The sequence below is a fragment of the Melospiza georgiana genome, chromosome 1, assembly GCF_028018845.1.
Source record: "Melospiza georgiana isolate bMelGeo1 chromosome 1, bMelGeo1.pri, whole genome shotgun sequence".
In the NCBI taxonomy this organism is placed as follows: Eukaryota; Metazoa; Chordata; class Aves; order Passeriformes; family Passerellidae; genus Melospiza; species Melospiza georgiana.
The window spans coordinates 50,353,673-50,376,573 of record NC_080430.1 but is presented as its reverse complement, the minus strand read 5'-3'; the positions used below and the strand labels follow the sequence as shown (position 1 = coordinate 50,376,573).

Genomic DNA, 22,901 nt, shown 5'->3' with positions numbered 1-22,901 from the left:
CCATTAATTAAAAACAATCACATGACACCAATCAAAGATGCACCTGTTGCATTCCACAGCAGCAGATAATTATTGTTTTTCTTTTCCTCTGAGGCTTCTCAGCTTCTCAGGAGAAAAATCCTGGCAAAAGGATTTTTCAGAAATTATCATGGCGATAGGAACATTTGAAAGCTTCTGCCAAATTCGGCTTTGATCTGATATCTGTGTGCTGGGTATAGTTCATTGGCAACAAAGGATCCCTAGAAAGTTAGTATTTCTTCTCTTTTCCTCTGATTCTGCATTGTTTTATTACCCTTGGGAGAATTTTCTTTTCTATCTATGTAAATGTGCCGTACAATCTTTGTCTCCATTAGTCACCTTTCCAAAGTCATGAGAAATTTGAGATGTATTTAAAAAAAAAGTATTTCACTTTATTTTCATATTTTAAATTAATGCCCATAGCTTTTTTCACTTAGGCCTCAAAACACCTTGAGAAAGATCTCAACTACAGAGTTGGGGGAATTTCTGTGTTCTACTAAGAGGGAGAGACAGAGTTTGGTGTGAATATCTGAAGTGGCTCAATCAAGGTCATACAGCAAGTCAGTAGCAAAATGTGGAAAAATTACTCGTTTCCTTGGAAAAAGGATGCTTAGTTTTACTCTTGGCCTTGCATTTGTGGCATTTATAATGCAATTGCTAAGAACCCTGCAGCATCAGTTAATTCCCTTTTTGTTAAAAGCAGTGTGAATTTCCTAATAATAACTGTTGCTGGCTAACACGTGACATTTTAAAATGGAAGATTTCAGGAAATCATACATCCAGTATAAAATCTTGAAACATTCAATAATTATATCATCAGTACAAAAGAGCAGGAAAAAAAACATCCTGTTTGGTCTCAAACCCCTTGCATTTGTGGCAATGTGAAAACAGGCTGCTGTCAAATAACATCTCCATTTCACAGCATTCTTCGCAGTGCCTTTTTTGACAGAGGAGCTGCAGTCCAGCACTAGTCTTTATTATTCCTGCCATAATGGGACTCTGATAGGAGTGTATTTCATGTCAGTGATTTACTGTCTCTATTACAGCATGACCCGAAAGCTGTAATTCCTCTGCCAGGGACTGGGGTTTGGAAGAGTTCCAGGGCTGCAGCACAGCTACCAGGCCAGCTCAGATTCTCTAATCCTGTGTATTTTTCATGCAGTCCACTGATTTTTAGCTTGTGCAGAAAGTGTCAGAAATGTTTCATAAAGGAATGGCCTTTGTTTGGGCAATTCTAAAAAAGCTGCTGGTGCAGCTAAAACGTGCGCTGGGTTGTTACAGTCTTCATAAGTAATTTTCCTCTTGCTTGTACTGTAGGTGGAAAGGGCATTTCTTGAATGTCAGACAGCACCATGAAAGCACCATGAATATGCTGTGCAACACTGTTGGTTGGCACTGCTGGGTTAATGTTAAATCCCTCCGTTTCTGGCACAGTGATTCACAGACCATAAATAACATCTTCTCTGTGTGTCACTGCATGGTCAGTGGGGTTGCTGGTCTTGATATAAAGCATCTAAACAAAATTATTCCATGCAAGCTATAACATCTCATGAAAGGAAATCAGAAAGGTTACAACAAGTGAAATAAATTTACGGAGTAAAAGTTAAAATAGCCACAGAAGGATTATGTCACAGGATAAGGCCACACTGTGAGGGAAACCTTAAGGCTCTGGAAAGCAATCACGTGTAGATATATCTGGAGGCCTCTGACTTCGGGATCTGATCATGGTTGCAGGGAGAAGGGGACAGATGACATGAGCCAGAAGAGGGAGTGACAAGATGGCTTTCCCAAGACACCTGGAGGCCACCTGCAGCTTCACTGTATTAACTTGATGGGAAGGGCACAGGTGGGGAGGCGCCTGGATATCACCGGGCCCTTGCAGACCTGTGGACTAAACAAAGTCCATCTGCTGCCCAGGATTTAATTTTTGCATAAGGAGCACTTGGTTGCCATTTACACTTGTGTCTTGTGAAGCTCAGATGCCCATTTTCAGGGGCTGCTCACCCTTCTGTGCCTCCAGCATCCCTTGAGCATGTTCTCCATAAATGAGCATCTTGTTCCACTGGTACGAGTGTCCAGAAAGCAGCATGCACTAGCTCAGTTTTGAGTAATGAACAAAATAGAGTTCCTATTTTTTGTTTTATGCTTAGTTTGTACCACTTATTGAAATTTACTTCAGAGGCTGAAATTGAAAGCCAGGGATGTTTGAGGGCCATGAAGAGTCTTTACAGTAGCTCAGTTCAGTCCCCATACATCTTGAGGTTTGACATTCATTAAATGTAGTTCTGAGAGTTTAGCTTCTCTGCTTGGTACTGGGAATATTTAGCATCTCTAAAATCACGCATTGTCTACACAGTTAAATGGTATTAGCATGTTTTTTGGGGTTTTTTTATATAGCAATTGCTGCTCTTAGGACAGAGGAGATATAAACAGCCAGATAGCAAATGGATGATTGATACGTGGTCTCCTCGAGCCAGGTCTCATAAACTCTTGGAGATCTATATCACACCCAAGATAGCTCAGCTACCTTAGAAGGCATAAAATCGGCAGGAGGCTTCTGTGGTAGTATTGGAAACAGAAAAAATTTAATAAAAGGCAAAATAACAAAACTCTTTACCCAGAAAAACCGAGCCAGGTGCAAGAGGTTATTGCTCCTGGTAAAACACCTCAGAAAAGCAATTCATTCCTTTGTTCTCTTCTTTTTCTAGTAAATTGCTTAGGTGGGACTTTTTTTTTGGCTTCTGTCCAATTGGCTATCCTTAAGTTTGAGGTGAAGTCCCCCAGGGCCTATGAGGTGTCTTTTTACCTAATTGAGGAAAGAAGCTTCTGGGCTTTTTTTCCTTTTTAAGGAGACAAGGATAGTTTTGTCACTCCATCAACAGAGGGCACGTTCCGATAGATGATCCCTCTTCACATTGGAAGATATTCACCAGAAGACACAGACAATATGTCAGAATGTCATTTTCCCATTCTCTGGTGTTATCCCTCTTTTGGATGTGCAGTAACTGCTCCTGACATGCACTTTTTAGCCCTGTGGCTTTTGTCTAGCAGGTATATGCCACCCCAAACAGGTTCTCCTGATGTCTGGGATCCACACTAATTAATTTTTTCTCTTGGGCTTTTTACACCATGCCAGTTTTCAAGTTTTGGCATGTGCTACAGTTTGATGCTGCACTGAACGGCTCATGTGGGCTTCAAGTAAGTGAAACTACTTTAGCAATCTCTGTGGACTGTGAATTCCTGAAATCAATAGCTTCCTTTCAGCTATAGAGTTTAAACTGCTTTCTATTATGTGGAGCCTGATGCCATAACAGAGAGATGCTTGAGATGCTGATTGAGCTGCTCTTTGGGCAGCAGGTGACATAACAAGGTGTCTTTCTGAGTACAGGGGGCAAGAGGGCACGTGGTACTTTATTTCTAGGAGAAAATCTATTGCTAAGGTTGACCCCAAAGCAATTAGTGGTTCATTAAATTGAATTGGTGACTTCACCTGTGCAGTCTATTAAAATATGATACAGTTTAAGTTCAATTTAGTACCGCTAGCGGAAGGGCTGTGGAGAGTGATAATGGATTATCTTCTGCCTACCCACTGAGTGGATGCTTGTTCTTAAGTGAAATAGCAGAGCAGCCTGGTAGCTTAGCCAGAAATGCCACCATATTGCAAAGCTGAACTTCTCCCATTGCTGATTTGGCTTCTTGCTTTCCAGAATCATTAAGCTCTCGTGTTTCTGAGTATAAATGGGCACGTGTAAACGAGTTGTTGTCCTAAATCCAAACAGCTAGATTTTGCACCATTTTCAAAACTCAAATGATGTCTTGTTTAAATTGTGTAAGAAGCAGTCTTTTTAGCAAAATGAATTGAAAAGGGCTTTGGTTGTGCTTCTGAGACTTTACTTTGTTTAAAAGGTTTCTTCTGTCAAGACCAAAATCACACACAGTGTACAGAGCTTTATTTCTCCTTACCCCGCCACGTGCTACTTAGGGCAGAGCTTTCCCACACCCAACAAAGAAAGAAGAGCTAGATGGCTGTTACATTTACTGACAGCCTTGCTGAACTAGAATAGGTACCCTTGGTTTTGCCTTGTTCCTACTTTGAAGGGCTCCATTGGAAAACTCCAAGGAAATTCATAAGAGGATATTTATTTCATACGTTGTAATACATACTCACACACTGTACTTCAAGTTCTTTTGCATTTCCTTCCTAATGGAACACAATTTGCTATAAATAGATGTCTTGGTCTCTATATGTCAGGAACACTGTTCAAGGTTCAGGATTTATTATAACTTTCTGTATTGATATGCATTTGAGAGCCCATCAAGGAAAAAAAAATGCACAGATCAGCTACATAGCAAGAAGGTATTGAGCGAAGATACTCAGCACCTACATTTAATAAAAACATGTTTGGTAGGTTTACTTTCCTTGTGGCTGGTTCTCTCTCCTCTGTCACTTTCCAAGGTCCATGTGTAATAGTCCAAGGCCATCTTTCCATATGTGGCACAGCAGCACTGGTTTGGCACACTACTGTGCTGGATTGCACAGCTTTGTGCTGCAGAGCTTTGTGTATGTGTGAAACATTCTAGGATCCTCACACAGAGACCTTTACATAAATAGGAAGCTGTTCTTCATCTATGCAAAACCTGCTTAGACCAAAACCTGTTTGATCCCTTGTGGGACCAAACACATCATCTTTGTTTTCTGCTACATCATGCTCTCAGTTTTTTCTTGTCTTTCTAAGTGTTTCTACAAGAATATATAAAAAATAGATGGTAGAACTAAGTGGAGCCAGACCTCTCCAGCAGTGCAGTAACTTCTTGTGCTATTAGAAGCTCTATGGCCCTTTGAGCTTCTCTATAAATCTTTTAATGGGTAAGTATGGAAAGCAGAAAAGGGAGAGAAAGTAGATAAAAAGTGTATTTGGCAATGTGTCTGCTTCTGCAAGTAGCTCATCAGATGCATGCTGACTAAGTCAACATGGGTAATAATCTGAATCAAAGTGTTTATTGGTTTCTTTTGTAGTGGTGCCTAGGCAGGAGCCACAATGCTGCACCTATGGGTAATGGAGTAAGGGCAAAAAGGCTTAAAAAACAGATAACCTCATTACACTGACTATTATTGCTGTGTGCTACTTACACATTTGTCACTTATGCACTGGTCCGGCCACAATGTCTTCCTCAATACAATTTATTTTTGCTTGTTTTCTTCTAGATTTATAAAATAATCAGTTTCAGCATGTTGGATACTTATTAATGGTGTCTTGTATCACAGATTAGATAAGTTTAGTTGTTTAGAACTGGGTGCACTTAGTGCCAAGGTTGTGGGTTGATCCCCATATGGGCCTTTACTTAAGAGTGGGATTCAGTGATCCTTGTGGGTCTCATCCAACTCAGAATATTCCGTGATTCTGTGAAATATGCTTGAAAATAGATGTTCTTTGCATCTTTTCACCTAGTGGATAAAGCACTTCTTAAGTGGTAGCACATAATTTCCAAGAGAAAAATAGTATTATGCTCATCATTATATGGCACATTTCCGCCACAACCACGAGAAATAAGTCCTGAAATCAAAATTAACAACTAAGGATTAAATTCCTATATCTTTTTGCTGTTAAAGAAATAGCAAAACAGAAATAACAAGTAATTGATGTTTAAGACATCTTTGATGAGTGATAACACACAAGACATGGTGTGACGTGACATCTGTGAGATTCTTGGCACACTGTGTGCACATTATATAGATTTTTTTAAATGTTTAATTCATATGGATGGGCAGTTGCATAGTTATTGTGTGAATGCTTAGTGTCAAGGATTTGTGCACCACAATGCATCTGTGCTGGAATGGGTTCACCCGACTGGTCTTGTGTAATTGAAGCCTTCATCTCACATCAGGAGGTTGTGTGGTCAAGGCAGAAAATGGTTAAAACCAGCTGAAGTAAAAAAAGGGCTTATAAGTGACTTTTTTGCAGTCTTTCATTACAGAAATACCTGAGGGAAAGTTGCCAGCAGGAGATTGTTGCATCCGATCTGAAAGCAATAATATAAATGTTGTTACTGGGTAATGATAATACTGTATGCTGCAATATTTATATGACTTTCCACCAGCTTATGTGCTGAAAATTGGAATAATGCAAAGTAGGTGCATTGTACATTTCCTTTTTTTAAAAATTGTCATTGTAATCATCTTCTGATTTTCTCCCCTCTTTGTTACAGGGAGAAAATTGAATTTTAGTCACGAGAACAAAGACATATTTCATTTTTCAATCACTGCACTCCCCAGGAATGGGTTTTTTAGGCTCAAATGCCCAGGGAAACAAAGTGTAATGGCCTAACATCAGAGGGTATCCGTGTGCTGAGCCCCAAGGGACATGCAGGGGCAGGAACAAATTCACAGTCATGGAAGCTGATCTATACTGTTCTAGCACTGGTGAGATGTGAGCTGGCAGGAAATCTGCATGGGATGATTTTCACAGCCATCCCTTGGAATGTGGAATGTTTTAAACAAAAAATGTGGGTCTTTAGCAAAGTGCCTTGTTAGATTAGGGAGTTTTGTTGTTGTTTTTTTAATTCTTTCAGTATCTAGTATCCATCACTTATTTATGGAGTTAGAGAAGCGTGGCGCTGAAGTTGTTAAATTAGCAGAGTCATATTCATGGATCTTTGTTCTTGTCAGTCAGGATTGTGTGTGGGAGGCTATTAGCTCCTGCATGAAGTTCCACTGAATAGATAAAATGTGAGTGAAATCACTAAACTGTTAACAACAGTGGTTACGGTGTTTGAAGGGTCTTGTAATTGTTTCTTAGATTATAGGGATTATTCAAAAATGCAGCTCTTCACTGAATATGCCATGAATATTTTATTGAAGTAAGGGAGAGTGAATGTTGTGGTCAGGAAGGAACTTTGAGTAATGTGGTTTGCAGGTAGGATTCAAATGCATGAACTAGCTTTTGTACAGCTTTTCTACTAATTATGGAAAATTAGCATGGGGTGAGGTTTTTTACTTACGATCAAATTTTTGAAGGAGGTGTTGCTAATGGTTTGGTCAAACTATTTTTTCAAAGGAGAGCTGGCTGTGACTAATACAATTATGGTAAGCATTTAACTAGTCCTTATCTGAGTCCTGAGGATGTGTCCACTTTGTCAGAGATGGCAGTCACTGCTCGCTGCCGGCTCATGAAATGTGTAGCATTAATACAGGCTGGATAAGCACTAGCAGAGAAAAGACATTCTCAAGTGAGACAGAGCAGGGAAAATGCAGGGACAAGAAAATCCGTTCCTGTATAGTGAATTTTATAATGATTCAATGTAATTTTCAGATTATCCATCTTTGTTGTGTGCCCTTGTGCTAGGTACAAGGAGGACTAAATGTTGCCTGTTTTTCATTCCCACACAATTGCAAAGACAGAAAAGGTAGCTTAGTTTCAAGAATAGCAAGAAGCTGTTTTAGTCAAGCTCTAGATTTGACCGTATTCCACCAGTTTTCTCACACTACATGTTTAGAGTGCAAACCCCAAAAATAAAACAGTTTGTCTGGTTTTTAGCCTTGGAACTCCATGTATGTATCCCTGATGCCAAGCCCTCAGTACGCTTAGGAATATAGCACTGACGTATATATCATGCTAGTTCTTAAGGACACTAAACAGCTCAGACCTCATATAATGGTTCCTGATTTGGTTAGAACTGTATACAGACATTTCCAAAAGATTAGTAATGCATTTTCTAATAATTTTAGTTAGGTTTTTTTTTTTTCGTTTTTTTTATAGCAAAATTCAAACCCAGATGTAGTTTGATTCCCAGTTTAACCCCAAACTCTTAAAATAAAGCCCTTTCCCACTTGCTCTTCACGCCTCTCAGAAGCTTTTCCTTCCCACCTCTGTCTTCCTTCCTTTATTTTTTATGACACAATCTTGTAATTTACAGGCATTTTTTTTCTATAAAAAACAAAACTTGCAACACTTTTCTTTGTTCCTATCTGTAAAGGTTGCCTTTGAATAACATGGTGCTTTGAATAACGTGGTGCTGCTCCCTCTTTTCTGTCCTCTCCGTCGCTCTACTTCTTTGCTCAGTTTAGTATGACTTTTTCCAGTGACTTCAAGGGCCAGTCATTAACCCAACAACCAAGGGAAAAGTGGCTGGAAGTGTCCTGGTGCCCCTGGAGCAATAATCCCTCATACAGGACAAACATGATGCTTCTATGTCTCCTTTTCATTCACTCCACACTACCACAGAAAAAAGGAATCCAAATTCCCCACTGTCGTGTAAATATTATATTAGACACTGCAGTGAGGCTTTGAAATGTTAATACCCCTCTAATGCAGACAGCTGACAGAGGGGGACAGTTTTGATTTGGTTGTGACTCAGGCTGTTCCAACAGGTCCCGGCAGAATTGAAACAGCTGGGAGCAGATGCCAGTTTCCTGGGTAGTAAAGGCACTTTACATGATTTTGGGGTCATCTTAGCTGGTGTTTAAGAAGGGAGAAAGCTACCTGGGGGACAACTTTGAGAGACAACAGCTGATTTAGAGAGTGGTGGCAGAGCCTTCTGTTCAGCTCATGGATACCAGCTGATCTGTCAGCCCACAGCAGTAAAGTGACTGGCAGCAGGGTCTCAGCTCCCTCAGCCTTCAGCAGGGCTGGGTGAGGTCCTGCCCCCTCTCAGCACTGCAGGGGAATAAAGGAAGGAGACTGGAGATGGATGGTTTTCCACCTCAGGCCACAGGGACACGGGACATAGTGGTGAAGGGAAGCTTGGCTCCCTGGCAAAGGAATGCTTGGCTCCTAGGAGAAGGGACCCAGGAAGTCCCTTCAACTTTGGTCTCCTGCTGAAGGAACACTTGGACTTCTCATGAGGAGACAGGAGAGGAACAGGAGTGACCACAAGTGGTCCCGGCCCCCCCCCAGGAGAACTGAGAGGGCAATAGGCCAGGGCTAAGGAAGGGGCATCTCTCACAGCAGTGGCTTCAGCTGGGAAGAGAGACTCTGGCCAAGACTGTCCTGCTGCCTTCTGCCTTCTCTTCCAATACTCTTCTCAGAATTTTTTCCTGGCCTTTTGTTCTTTGATGACTCCTTCACTGACTCCTTCATGCCAGCCTTTCATTTTAATGATAGCATAGCAGTGAAACCGAGTCATGTTAAGGCCTGAAGGTTTCCAGCTTTAATCTGTAATGAAATGTAAAGAAACCTGTCAGGGTCTGACACAATCTCAGTCTCCTTCAGAGAGGGACTTGGGAGCTGAGCTCTGGGAATCAATGTGTTCAGACCAATTGTGCTTTCCCAAGCAATGAATCGTATTGATTAATATTTTCCCCTCTTCAATTTCTCATAGAAATTGGGAAGATTGACCAAGATATATATAAATACAACACCCCAGGATTCACTGGCTGCCTATCAAGAGTCCAATTCAACCAGATTGCTCCCCTCAAAGCAGCTCTGAGACCTACCAACGCCTCCTCCCACGTCCACGTCCAAGGAGAACTGGTGGAATCCAACTGCGGAGCGTCTCCCCTCACCATCCCACCAATGTCGGCCGCCACTGACCCTTGGCACTTAGACTCAGGTAAGGTGGCATTCATGTCACATCACTCACTGGAGCAGTTCTGAGAAGAAACCTGTCTGCCTTCCTCTGTAAAGAAAAGTAAAAATGAGAGCTAAGTGATTGATAGGTGACTCTAGGGCTGTAATCAAGGTAGGAAATGCAAAATTGGAATGACAGAGATTTGCTACTGCTTTTAAATGCAGTTGCAGAGGAGGCTTTTTTTCCTTTTTTTTATTCTTCTTTTTTTTTTAACATTCTACTTTATTTTTCTTTTCTGTAATTCTTAGGCTATTTAAATGTAGCATTTTGACCTAACTGATGTGATAGCATTTTCTCTGTAGTCAGCAAAAAGCTTCAAGTACATATAAATAAAGTACAATAACATTTTTCTTATGCTGTGTTCCTAATAAGTGAGTATATTGCAGTCAGCTTCAAACCATAAAAAAAAAAAAAAGTAAATCTAATTTTAAGCATAAATGCATTTATGTAAAGTGCTGATTTTGTTTTCTGAAATGTCTACTTTCCGTAGGCCGTGTTTAATAGAAAATCCCATTAGTCATGGTGGCGCTCATCTTGTGCTGAAAATGCTGGAAGCCAAAACAATTTGCGGATCCCAGCAATCTCACCCTGCTTTGTGACTGACAGGCCCTGAAAATATACATTGTGGCTAACTTTAGAGGATTTTTTCTCTCTTTTGCTTCTTGAGTATCAGTTTACCTTTAGATTCATAGGGTCAGGCATACGTTGATGCCTTCCTTGCATTTTGTCCTCATTCTGCTTTCAATTGTAGAGTGTAAATTAGAACCTGTCCCAGCAAATTTGTTGTTTGAAGTGGTATAAAATTAAAATGCTAGAGGAAAAACTTGATTTTGCTAATGATTAGTCTTTGAGTTTGGGGATGCATCCATATGCTAGGTTATAAATGAGAGCAGGCAGATATATATGTCTTTCTCAGAAGTATGTGTCAAAGTCGTACCTTTGAGGTTTGTTTTTTTGTGGGTGTTTGGTTGGTTGGTTTGGTTTGTGGTTGTTGTTTAGGGGTTTTTTCCTTGCAGTGTCAAGGAATTCCTTGCAGCATTTCCTTTCATCTCTTCTTCAGCAGAGAAGTAGGGCAGTTGTTTCTAAGAAGAGGCAGAGCTCCTTGTAGATCTAAGGATCCCACACATTAATACAAGCAGTATCATTCTTTAAAACTTGTCATTCCCTCCTGGCTGCCATGCCAAGCCATTGTAAGATTTCAGTGTGTCTCTTCCCCACTTAAAACATGCACTTTTCTACCTGAATTTTTTTCATCATAAATTAGTAGTCCTTTTTTTCTCTGGAATTATTCAGCCTGTTTGTACCTGAAAGTTATGGCCTGTGATCCTCTTTCTATACAAACACATTTTCTGAAGGATTCCTCACTGACTCATATCTTTCAAAAATGTGCCATAAATTCCTTGAGAATGTGCTGCTGCTGTGAATCATGTGCATCTGATGGGCTTTAGTTGTTGGTTACTTTTCTTTCCACTTCATTTCAGTGCAAGCTAGCAGAAGACTACAGTCGGATTTACTCAGGATATTTGCACAGTTCCTAATTGCTCCTGCAGGTCAAAGAAAGAGGTCCTGTTTGTCCTTGGCACATGCTATTATGCTTGACCTTGGGTTGGCTCAATCTCATCTTGTAAACTTTGTTGACCCGACAGATTACAATTTACACTTTTTCTTCTGGATAAATTGTAGTACTTGGACACAGAAACAGCATGAAGGATGTCAGGGAACATGCAGCATGCTAGTAGGCTGGCTCAAGCTTCTGTTAACTTCTGTCAGTAAAAAATAGATTTCATTGCCATAGCCAGACTTAACTGTTTCGAGTCATGGGCAGACAAAGCTCAAGAGACCCAGCTTCATTTTCAGTAATGATTAGTTTTTGGAAGACTGGGAGCTAGGAATCCCTTGTCTTCTCCTCTCTAATGATCCGCAGCAGCAGAAGAAGAAGGTCATATTGCTTCAATATGTGAGGGACTGCTGTACCCCAAAGAAAGCAACAATGTCAAGGTGAGTTATGATGGTAGAAATACATTTCACAGCAAAGGAGTGGCATTTCACTGGTTCAGGAGTAAAAGGATATTCAGGTGTTGATGAGCAATATCTGGCTTCTACTGTGGTTGGCATTTCCATGGTACAAAGAGGAGGTATCTCAGCAATTCATTACCAATATCAGTAAAAACATTGGAGTCTTTGTGAAAGTATCAGTGGTGGTCTGACACAGATAGTTCAGTCACAGGAAAAATGTATTCTGTAGACTGTGTAACCTTGAGTCATCAAAGTCATAGCCTGTCAGTCATCAAAATGATCTTCATCAAAGTTAAAATGCTTGGGTTTAAGTGTCACTCTGCAGTAGGAAATTGGCAGTTTCCACTGAGGATTTTTTTGTGTTTTCCAAACCCTACTTAAGACTTTCTAACACAAATTATGTTGAGAGAGAAAATGGAGGAATCAGAGGTGTAAGTATTGGCTCCAGAACTGGAATAGTCTCTGTTGTCTCAGTGTGAATTTGCTCCTTTACTAAACTGGCTGAAGGGGCAAAGACAAAAAGCAGCTTTGAAATTCACAGAAGCACTTGTAGTGATGTTAAAGCAAAACCCACTCACTTTGCCATAAAGAAATGTTGCAAATAACATGGCTTTGAAAGCAGCAATTACTGTGTGCAGCGTTTCTCATCTTCAACATGTTTTTATCTGTAACTTTTAGCATTATATTACCTATTTAATTTTAAATAGTTCTTAACAAAACATGAGAGCTAAGGATGGATGTTTCATAGTGAAAATAAAACAGTCGGGAAAAAATTCATTGCAAGTATCATATGGTTTAAATTTCATTCAGTGACATACTCTGAACTCATCCTGACTCATATTTTGAGTTAAGCTTAGGTTTTTAGCTTTGTTTCTCAAATATTGTGGAATTGAACTTTGAGGATTGAAAAATGTTGTAGGAGGGAATCAAAGATAAGTGTCTAAATAGAACAGATACACCAGATGAAAAATGTAATGATCCTTTCACCTCTCAACTACAGTGCTGGATCAGATTTTGCAGATAATTACTAGAAGTTAAGCAGGTTCTGCCTGATGGGTGACCTACATGAAATGTTTTCTTTAAACTCTTCTGTGTAGTTACTGCATGAACATCTCCTGCTAGCTGCAAAACATTTTGGATGCCCTAACAGAGAGGCTAAAGGGAAAATCATAATGACACACATCAGTCACTTGGCAGTTGACCTTTAAAAACTAGTTCAGGGATTTATCAATAAGAAGCCCTGCTGATTTTCTCCCCTGACAAATGGGCTGAACAGTTTTTCAATTGACTGTCTTGCACTTTCTGTTAGCCTTGACTATACATATATTTCACATTTACAATATTAGATATTTTTAAATTCCTTTGTTCTTGTAGAAGTCCCACTTCCCTCCCTCCCCACCCCTGGCTGGCATTTTGCCATGCTCCTGGGACATTATCTTAAGCCATGATCTTGTTCAGCTTGTGAGTATTCTCACAACGCATAGTCTTTTCCTGTTGCTATGGTGATCCTTTCTTGGTGATGGTGAAGCACAGGAATTCAACAAGTCATTCTTTTCTGGAACGTGACTTTCTGGTGATTTAAATGAAAAAGGTCAATAATGACATCCAAGCAGATCATCAATATAGTTCACTTCCTGTGTTTTCCCCCCATCAGTATTATCTCAGTTCATGTCAGACAATCCAATTTGCCTTGGTTACATCAATAGGAGTGTAGAAAAGAGGCTAAAAAGAGCCTGATCAATGAACATATCTACCTTTATATATTGTCCAAACCATTGAATTACTTGTCTGGCATACAATTCAAAACAAAAGTTTTCATTTCTACAGCCTTTAACTGTATTGGTATGCATTTTAATATCTATTGCTGCTGCATAGGTTAAAAAAAACAGCTAATCACAAGGGGTTTTTAGTACCTCTCAGTTCAAATTAGCTAAGATATAGGTGAATGATAGCTGACACCTTGTTCATTGTAGAGAAGCAGAAAAAAGTCCAAACATCATTATTATTTTTGTAGTAAAAAAAATTCAACACCTAAAATGCCTTGTAGGTAAGATTAGAAGTTGCATATTATTGTAATGATGTTGTTCAGTATGTGGGTGCTTTTACCTAAGGTTCTGCCAATTACTAATGAAATCTCCTCTCTGAAGTTTTCTTATTCATATAAATAAAGGATAAAAGAAACCTGTTACATAGATATACCTCTCTGTTTTATGTAAAATGTGCTCCACCTTGCCAAACCACCCAATCTTGAATTTAGTAAAAGCAGGAGATCCAGAAAGGCAAGGTGCACACAATAGTTGGCAAACTTTAGCAGCCCTAAGTTGTCATAGTGCTCTGTAGATGCAAGATGCCTTTACTCTGAGTATGAACAGAATGGCATCTAGAGTATTTAACATGGGATTTAGTTAAACCTATATTAGCTTCAACATATTACAAATTAAATGGAGCAGGATTAAATGCTACATCTGTACATTCTTCAAGAGGTGTGACTTTTTTCTGTGTGTGTTTAAACCCTAAATGCTCTTTATTTTTTTGTAATAGTTGAAAGGTCTCACCTTTTCTGCATCAACAGCTTACTTTGATTCCCATACTGAGCATGTCCTGCAAAATCATGTACCATTGTCATCAATATAAAAACAGCTGCTTGCAGAATTCACTCTCTTTTTGTTATGAATTCATCCCTCTTCCTTTAACAAGTGATGGCAGGAGAAGGGAGCAACAGCACTGAGCACTGGCCACACATCCAATCTCACCTATTTGGCCAGCTAATTTCTTTGTCAAGTGAAACAGAGCAGTCAATTCCTGCAGGAAGAGAAAGTGTCCCTCATGTTACTGGTGGCAGTGCTGAAGGTCACCTTCCAGATTCAGATGCCGTGGGTTGAGTCACATCTCACCCCCTGACCACTGGTTCCACATCTCAGAGAGCACAGCAGCAGCACCTGAGGAGAAGCTGGGTCAGATGTGTGCTGATGTGGATGTGGCTAGGAAGATGGAAAATAGCTTTTGCCCTTGTCAAGGGCTTGTTACAAATGACACAGTGGGAAGGAAGAATCAAAGGCATTATTTGCTGATGGGTAACCCTCAAAGTGGTCTTAGGTCATGAACACATGAACAAAACACTCTTCTCCTGGCCACAGGCATTGAAAAAATCCTGTACACATCAGTAAGTCCAAGAGCATGAGCATTAAGTTAGTGGTGACATGTGACAAAGTGCTCATTCTTTCTTTTAGAGGATGGTAGGAGAGCAGGATCACTTCCCTAGGACTCCTGCAAAGGCATGCAAGTCCAGGCAGGAGGCACAGAGGAGCTTCACCACTTTTGTTCATGGTGCAGCCTTACACATCTAAATTTGATCTCCTAGTGTTAGCAAAATTAGAAATAGATATGAAGGCATTTGCTAGAATAAAATGACACTCCTCCTTTTTTCAAGTGTAGCAAACCTGTACTGCAATCAGAGAATCGTGCCAGATTCTCTCTTCAGGGTTACTGATTACTCAAAGTTGTTGGTTTGTTTTTTTTTTTTTAATTAACGTGGCATGTAAACATTGGGAGGTTGTTTGTCTGCCATTAAGGTAGCTTAAAATTTATACTCTTTATATAAGAGACTGAAGATGCACTTGCAGCCTGCCCTGTGGGTCAACAGGTTCTTCCACTGCCAGTCTGGCACATTTCTGTGATTGTTTACTCTGAGAGTGACCAGCATTCATCCCCCATGCTCCCAATAAAAATATTGTCTCCGAAGTCCATGGCCTTGACCTGAGGAGTTGTTTTCAAACAAAAAAAAAAGGTAGCAATTTTTGTCAGTCAGGAGGGATTAAGTCTAGCAGAAACTCATAGCTCAGTTTCTAAGCACCAAGTGTTTCTTGCAGACAAGAGGGTAAGTGGTGAAGGTTTAAATGCAACAGTTTCTATTTTTCTCCTGCCCATCAAACAGCTAACTAGGAAGAGCATCTGTTTGAAATTTGGCACAATCAGTGCTTCATCTTTAGAGGGTTTAATTATGGTGCTTGAATTACTGCAAATCTCTCTATTGATTTGGAATAAAAATGCCTCCCTCAGTCTCATGTAGCTCCTTCACACAATTATGCATAGCTTTCTCTTAACTTTAAGACTATATAATTTCTGTGTGGGATTTCTGACACTTTGTCTAGTGTATCAGACAGCTGGCAGACTGCCAAGCTTGTAAATTCTTCTGGCATTCGTTGACAGACCAGTATTGTAGCTGTTTCATAAGCAGTGATTTGAATATTAATGCTGCTACCTAATGTCAGGAGAAGGTGCTAATACTAAAAAGAGAGTCTTTTCCACCCTCTGGAAAAACTTTATTTTTTACACAAGTACTATTCTTAACCAGGCACATAGAGATGGTGTAAATTAGGGGGAAAATGGAATGGAGAAGGAAGCTTTTAGATACTTGAGCACTTCACGTGACTGCTTTCTTTTTCCTTTCCTCAGGCAGAAACACACTTACTTCCTGTGTAAGAGATTCTTCTAGATTACAGTCAGGTTATTACAGCTATTAAAGGGTTTTTTAGGTTTAAACTCTCCAATCTGACCCACTTCTTATCCCCAGTCCAAGTCTTTCTCTTTTTTTTCCTCCTTTTTTGTATCTGTCATAAGTTTGCAGGTTTGTTTGATATTCATGCTCATTGGGGTGGACTTTCTTCTTTTGGGAGGGAGGGGAGGGGTGTTTCTTTCACATATTCCCTCTGGGTCCATTGTCAGTGATTAGCTATATACAGCCTGGCTTTGACCAGCATTAACTCCACTGTTCCTTTGAGAGCACCAAAGCGCTTCATCTTCTACATTAATTATAAAAGGAAGTATTTGTGACTCTTCCTTAACAGGTGAAATGTAAGCACTACTCATAAAATTTTCATGGAAGTGATAGCTTAGGCCAGCATGACTCTTGTCTGGAGTCATAGTGGGACTCAGTGTCAAACAGATGTTGCTACCAGGAATTAAAAGATAGATGAGTTTAGGTCTTTGATGGATGAGGGTGCTCTAATGTGCTGCAAATCAATTGGAAATCTGGCAGAGAAAATGTTCAAAATACTAATTCTGAGATCCAACTTGCTGAAGTTCAATTGCAGATAAAATCAAAAAGTGATGCTAAATGTCTGTTCTCCTTTTTAAATGAATAAAATTCTGTAGTTTACAAGTACCAGATATTAGTATTATTATGAAGTGTCTTGCCTTACCACTACTCTGTACAATTACTTTGCTTGTGTGCCAAAGAAGGTGTGAAACAATCATACAAAGAGGAAAGCGAGGGATAATCCCCTAACCCATCCCAACAGGCAGTGCAGGAATGTTTTCCCTGTTTTATATTTCATCCAGGACTGACTGGGGGAGTTCGAGCTGCAAGGATGGGTCTCCTAACAAGGCACAAGTTTTTCAGTCCCTTTGCTAGGAAGATTGCCTGTCAAGACCAAAAAAAAAAAACAAAAGACTATTGTACATCTATCTTAGTGTAAGCCATTGGTAAAACTCCATTTCCTCCTCTCCTTAAGAGTATGGGCAGCAAAGCTCACCTGCAGAAGGAAGTTAAAGGGCTGGTAACACAGAAATTCACAAATAGCTATCTTTGCTGATTAGGTTATCTGCTGTCTAGTGTTGAGAGTCTTTATTGTCCTAGTTCATTGACCAGGGAGCTTTCACGTCATTTTCTCCCAGCACTGCCATTGTTCATTGTTAGCATTTCCATTGTTCATTCTAAAATTGATGCTTTTTTTACAGTAACATCCAACAACACTTTTCTTCTCTAATCTCCACTTACCTTCCCACTGTCCCAGGCATTTGCATGCAGAAGGGTGTTCAGAGGACAATGTTTCTATTAAACCACCGTTTAAGAGGATTTTTAAAATTTATATTCATTTTGTATTGGAATAAAAAGACAGGATTGGGGAGCCTTCACACTAGAAATTTAAACCCATAGGTTTTGTGTTTTCCATTATCTCTGTGCATGTATCTCTCTCAGCAGAACTCACCAGAAGCTGACATAAAAACCACTTGAGATTCAACAAAAGGGAAAACAAAATGAAACTTTTAAAAATATTTTTGATCTAACTGAACATACCTGACAAAACTTAGTATAAGTAATTGGTCCAAATAGTACTAATGAACTGGAGGATTTTTTCCTCTCTGTCCCCCCCAGTCAAGATGATTGTAAAAGACTGAAGAAATTAGTGAATTTTTGTTCCAACATGGAGATTTTCATGTTCCAAATAATTAACATTATTGGCAACAGAGAGAAGAAGATGACATTTTTTAAATTAAAAGCCCCAATTTTCCCTCTAAGCTGCACGTCTGTTCTGGTAGTTACAGAATTGCTAAGTGGGTGTATTTTTTCCAATATCCTGTAACTTGTGCTAAAAAAAAAAAAAAAATTAAGTCAGTGACTGTGAAGATTTCTATTTCCATAAATTCAGGAAAGTGGTTCATAATGAGGACATACATGTAACCCTCTAACACTACACTTGAGGCCTCACTAAAAATTCAAGGAGTGACGATTGACCCCACATAGTGTGCTAGAGCAAAACTGACCTTTTGCAAACAGCATGGTTAATAATATCTTTTAGATATTTTGGGGGGGGTAAGTGTGAGGTTGGGTTTTTTTAAACTTGGAGGTGTTTAATATTAAAAATCTCTTCAGCCAAGTTCTTGGTGTTAACACTTAACCTGGTGTTCTTAGGACTTCAAGTAAAGTATGTTAACAGAGTTTAACAATAAGCAGTCCTCCCTCAAAATCTGCTCTCAAATGCCTAGAAAAGCAGGAGTAGGGGTAGTTTTCCTCCTTTCTGAGTTTTCAGCTTAGAAAAGTAGGAAAAAAATAAATGTATTGATTTAAAAGATAAAAATATATGAACTTTGAATACAAGGTAAGACACAAAATAATGGCATTAAAAGAGACAGGTTTTTTCATGCTGCTTCAGATTTTTTTTTTTTATTTTGCTGAATTGCTGCAGTTTATGTGTCATGAGAGCTCTTCACAGAGCCAGACTCAGGAGGAGAGAAGTGGATGGGATGGGCACAGGTAGTGGGATGAGCACAAAAGTGCGCTCTAAGGGTTGTGCTGTTCACCTTTGATGTAGGACTGTGTAATGGCGTTGTTTGCTCCTGCTCCATCATTTCTGTGCTTGTGTTTAGAGTTTCACTTGTGATCCAGTCCCTTCAGGAAGGGCAATGGGGCTGTGACTGCAGAATAATTTCTACTATCAAGAGTCAGGCAATTAGGTTCTGTACTCAGAGTCTGTAATAAGGAGAGCTCTGTAATTTCCAGCCACAGCAAGCAGTACAGTCTCACCTGACCAGCAGAGTTGACATAATTTATAGAATGACACCAGAGAGCTTGCTTTTATTTTTCTCTGTGCTGTGGTCCTATGGAGAACCAGATTAGTGAATGGATCTAGTGTCCAACACTTTCTCAAAATCCTAACATGTAAGTGAGGGTTTGCTGTCATTGCAAAGTCAATTCTTGGATGCTTGGCTGCAAAATAGAATTAGGGAAGATGTAGTTATAGTTCACATCTTTTATTTTATCTTACTGTTTTGCTTCTAATCAGTGCCTTGATTGATGTGGGTTTTATATACCTTGTGAACATTAGATCTGGTGGTTCTGGTTGCTTCTCCAGTTCATATTTATGTGAAAACCCAACTGGTTTTAGTAATGGACAAACACCTCTCAAGATTGTGTACATCTGCAAAGATGAAAGGTCAAAGAAGTCTTGCAGCACATAAGATCTAGTCTGAACAAGCTCACTTTCCAGCATTTCACATTTCATTGATAGTTTTAGACCTGTGATAACTCTCACACTTCCTTTTGTGGAGCAAATCTAAACTATATCTTCCTTTGTAGTGCAGTATATTTTACCCAAGACTTGCCCACTCAGAAAAAAAAGTTCAGTTAAAAAAATTGCTTTCAATGACTTATGTATAACTAGTCCTATTAATATATCTCAAAACAAAATTTGCCTTTTTAGTCTGTACTTCTTGATACTGCTCTTTACCTGAAAATGCCCACCTCACTTTGGTTTTGGGTTTCCCCTTGCCTTTACAGAACAGACTTGCTCATTTCTCAGCCCACACTCACCTTCTGGGCTACTTTACCAAGGTAATATTTTTATCTCAATTTTGTGAATTTGCAAAAGGCTTTTATGTGGAACCATTGTAAACCATTTCCCTCTGAAAATGGCAGATGCAGAATCATGCCTGTCATAATGAAGCAGAATTAATTCACTCAGCTAAACCAAGCACATCTGTCATCTTTAACATCTAATCCTAATCGTGCTCTGTTTATCCAGTCCCATCTTCCCTCTCCATTCATTGAGGGCTGCTGTTTTGCATCTGACTGTGGCAATGACCATGCTGGGCATGCTGGAGGATGTTAGGTCTCCTACTGCATTTTTGTGGTCATCTAAAGCTTCAAATGTCATTAAAATGATGGCCAGAATATGGAATTTGCCTGCAGTCAGTCTTTAATCACCCTTTTAGGTGCTGCAAAGTTTCTCCAACCTCATTCAGCCTAATAACAGAAAGTTGAAAAGTGCAGAACATAAGTACATACTCTGTAGGTTTACTCTGTGCTTATTGGAAGTATTGAAACAGCAACCTATGTAAGAAAGAGAAAGCAAAGTCTGCTGTGTCCTTTTACATAAGTTAGCTTCGGGATGGTGCTGTTTGAAGCAAACCTGCTGGGGAAAGGCAGCAAAGAGCAGCAATGCAAAGAGCAGCATCTGCCAGCTTGGATCCTGGAAGGGAAGCAGACAAAGGGATGTTCCTAAGCCACAGAGGAGCTGAGCATTTCCTGGTACAGAGCAATCTGTCCCTGCAGTAGCTGCAGGTTTTAGGAAAAGGTCTTTGGTGTGCTGTGACAGCAAACTGATGGCTCTGTGCCACAGCTGCGTGAGCAGAGGATTTCAGGCAGCTGGCAGGACATTTCTTGGGTCAATATTTAGCTTCTCAGGATAGATTTTCTGTTTCCCAGGATAGATTAAAAAGCTCTTTGCTCCGTTCTTTGTGTTTTGAATCACACACATGAGACCATGGCTACTTGGAGAAACCTAGAGAAGATTTGTTTTAGGAATTACTCTTTACAGCCTATGAGCAGCACTTTATAGAGTTTTCTGTGCTTTTACCAGAGGATCAGAATTACTGCTGTCCCTTTGTCAGCATGCTCTAATGTATTCTTTCCTCTTTCAGTTCCTGAATTCCAGCAGCAATGGAAGAAAAACTCATTTTAGTTGTCTTTTTTTATTAATATTGCCAAGGAATGTGACCGTAGTAAGGTCAGAGAGGATTCCCCGTGTGTTTGAATGATGTAACTCCTGTCTGAAATACCTGCACTTGGTACCTGTTAAGCTCATCTTGGAGGGTCAAGGACCCTCCTATGTTCTTTTCTGCCTGATTGCTGTGGCAGGAATTGCCCTTTTGTGGTTCTTAGACCTCTGACCTACAGCTCTTTCTGATCTTTTGAGAAGCTACTGAAGAATTTCAAGGGAATGTCCTATTAAAAAAGGAAACTAATTAGTTGTTTCCTTTCTTGCTTATCCATCTATAATACTTCATTTTAAAAAATTGTATGGATATTTTTGCAGCAAAATATATTCTATAACCCCACATTTGGATGAGATTTTAGATACTTTTCAGTCAAAAAAATCCCCATAATACACAAGCCGGTGTCTTGGTGGCACAAGAATAATAGAACAGCAATTAATGAATTACAGTGATAATATCTGCCAACACTACTGCAAGTGCTTTAAAAAAAGATTCATTAAAGTCTAAGCTCCTTTTTTTTCCTGCAGCACACCTGGTACTCCAGCAGCTGCAGCAGGGCACAATTTTGCCAATCTGATGATGATATCTTGCTGAACTAGTGTCCCCTGCTCTGAGACACATGTTCTTGTTCCCTCCTTGTCAGAGGTGAGGGTCTCAGAGTGAATCACAGGTGCTTGTTGAGCCCATGGACAGCTCCTGCTGAGTGTGTAAGATGCCTGGGTGCCATGGAGAGCAGCTGTGTGTGGAGGCATTGGGTCCAGGCCCAGCAGCAGCTCTCAGACAAGGTCAAGGATGGAGCTCCACATCCTGCATCATGTCCTGCCTTATCCTCAGTGTGCTTCAGTTCCGCTTGAACACCACAGACTGTGCTCTTCCATCTGCCAGGAATCCCTTGTAGCATAGCCAGTGTGATGTGGCAGCTCAAGAGGGATCATGCTGCCATGGACGGCAGCTTTCCTCTTTCTTCACACTTCACTAGTGCCTTTGTCCTTGAAATAACCTTTGAAAAGAAGATAAAATATAATACTCAATTGTAAGGAAAGGAAGAACTGTGACCATTGTAGATTTTCAGTTTTCTTGTGTGAGGACACAGGAGACCAACTCTAATGCAAATACTAGGACTTGTTAACAGCCTGTGGTTCTGCTCAGATGACAAGGGGCCTCCTTTTGGGTTGGAATGGCAGAGAGGAATTCCTTGGGATTTGGCAAACTGATGCTTTCCCCACAGTATTATTTGGCTTTAGGATTTTCCTTGACATGCAGAGGGCAGGTTTAAAAGTAGGATTTCCCACTGCCAGCCCTTCCCTTTTAGCACTTCAAGGGTATGTTTATAGATCCTGTGCCAAAATGTCTTCATTAATGGTCCTGGCACAGCTCTTTCAAGCAAAATCCACTGATATGGAACCAGGTATTTATTTATCTTCTACAATTTATAGCTTGATTCATTTCAGAGGGATGCAGATGAAGGTTTTCAGGAGCCAGAGCACCAACAAATGTCAAAGGCACAAGTGCTGCTGGCAGAAACTGCTGGCCAGGGCCCCTCTGCTGAGCTCTGAGAAGCACACTCCTGTTTGTCCCCCAGGCAGCCAGCCAAAATCCAGCTGCTGAACACACAGCTGGTTCAACTCTCTCCCAGGGTAGGCACACAGAGGGCTACTCTAGCCCCAAACCTCTTTTCAGGCCATGTAGCAAGCTGAAACCATTCATTCTTTTATGCAGCTGCTTTGCAATACAAAAGGAATTTTATTATGGGTTTTCGTCCATGGTAACAGAAAGACAGTTGAATTCCCTGAGCCAGTTTTTGGTATACTGAATGCATCACTGGTCTGTAAAGGCAACTGATTATTTTCATACAGTATCACCTAGTCCATCAAGCAAAGAAAATACAGTGGGGTTTAAAGGCTGTTCTAAGAAGCAGTTCATATCCTTGGTTATTTTAACTTCCTCCAGTTAACGCACTTTTAACAACATTTTCTCTATTTCAAAATCAATGTCTGAGTCCAGGGGCAAAGAAGGAAATTATT

General features: G+C 40.0%; 1 protein-coding gene across 1 annotated transcript in view; it reads left to right on the top strand.

Annotated features, from left to right (window-relative positions):
- Positions 1-22,901, top strand: part of CNTNAP2 (contactin associated protein 2) — a 1,020,353-nt gene that overhangs the window by 984,824 nt on the left and 12,628 nt on the right. Inside the window, exon 22 of the mRNA XM_058040331.1 lies at positions 9,337-9,567. Within this exon, the coding sequence (XP_057896314.1) occupies positions 9,337-9,567 (231 nt within the window). The remainder of the gene's footprint in view (positions 1-9,336; positions 9,568-22,901) is intronic.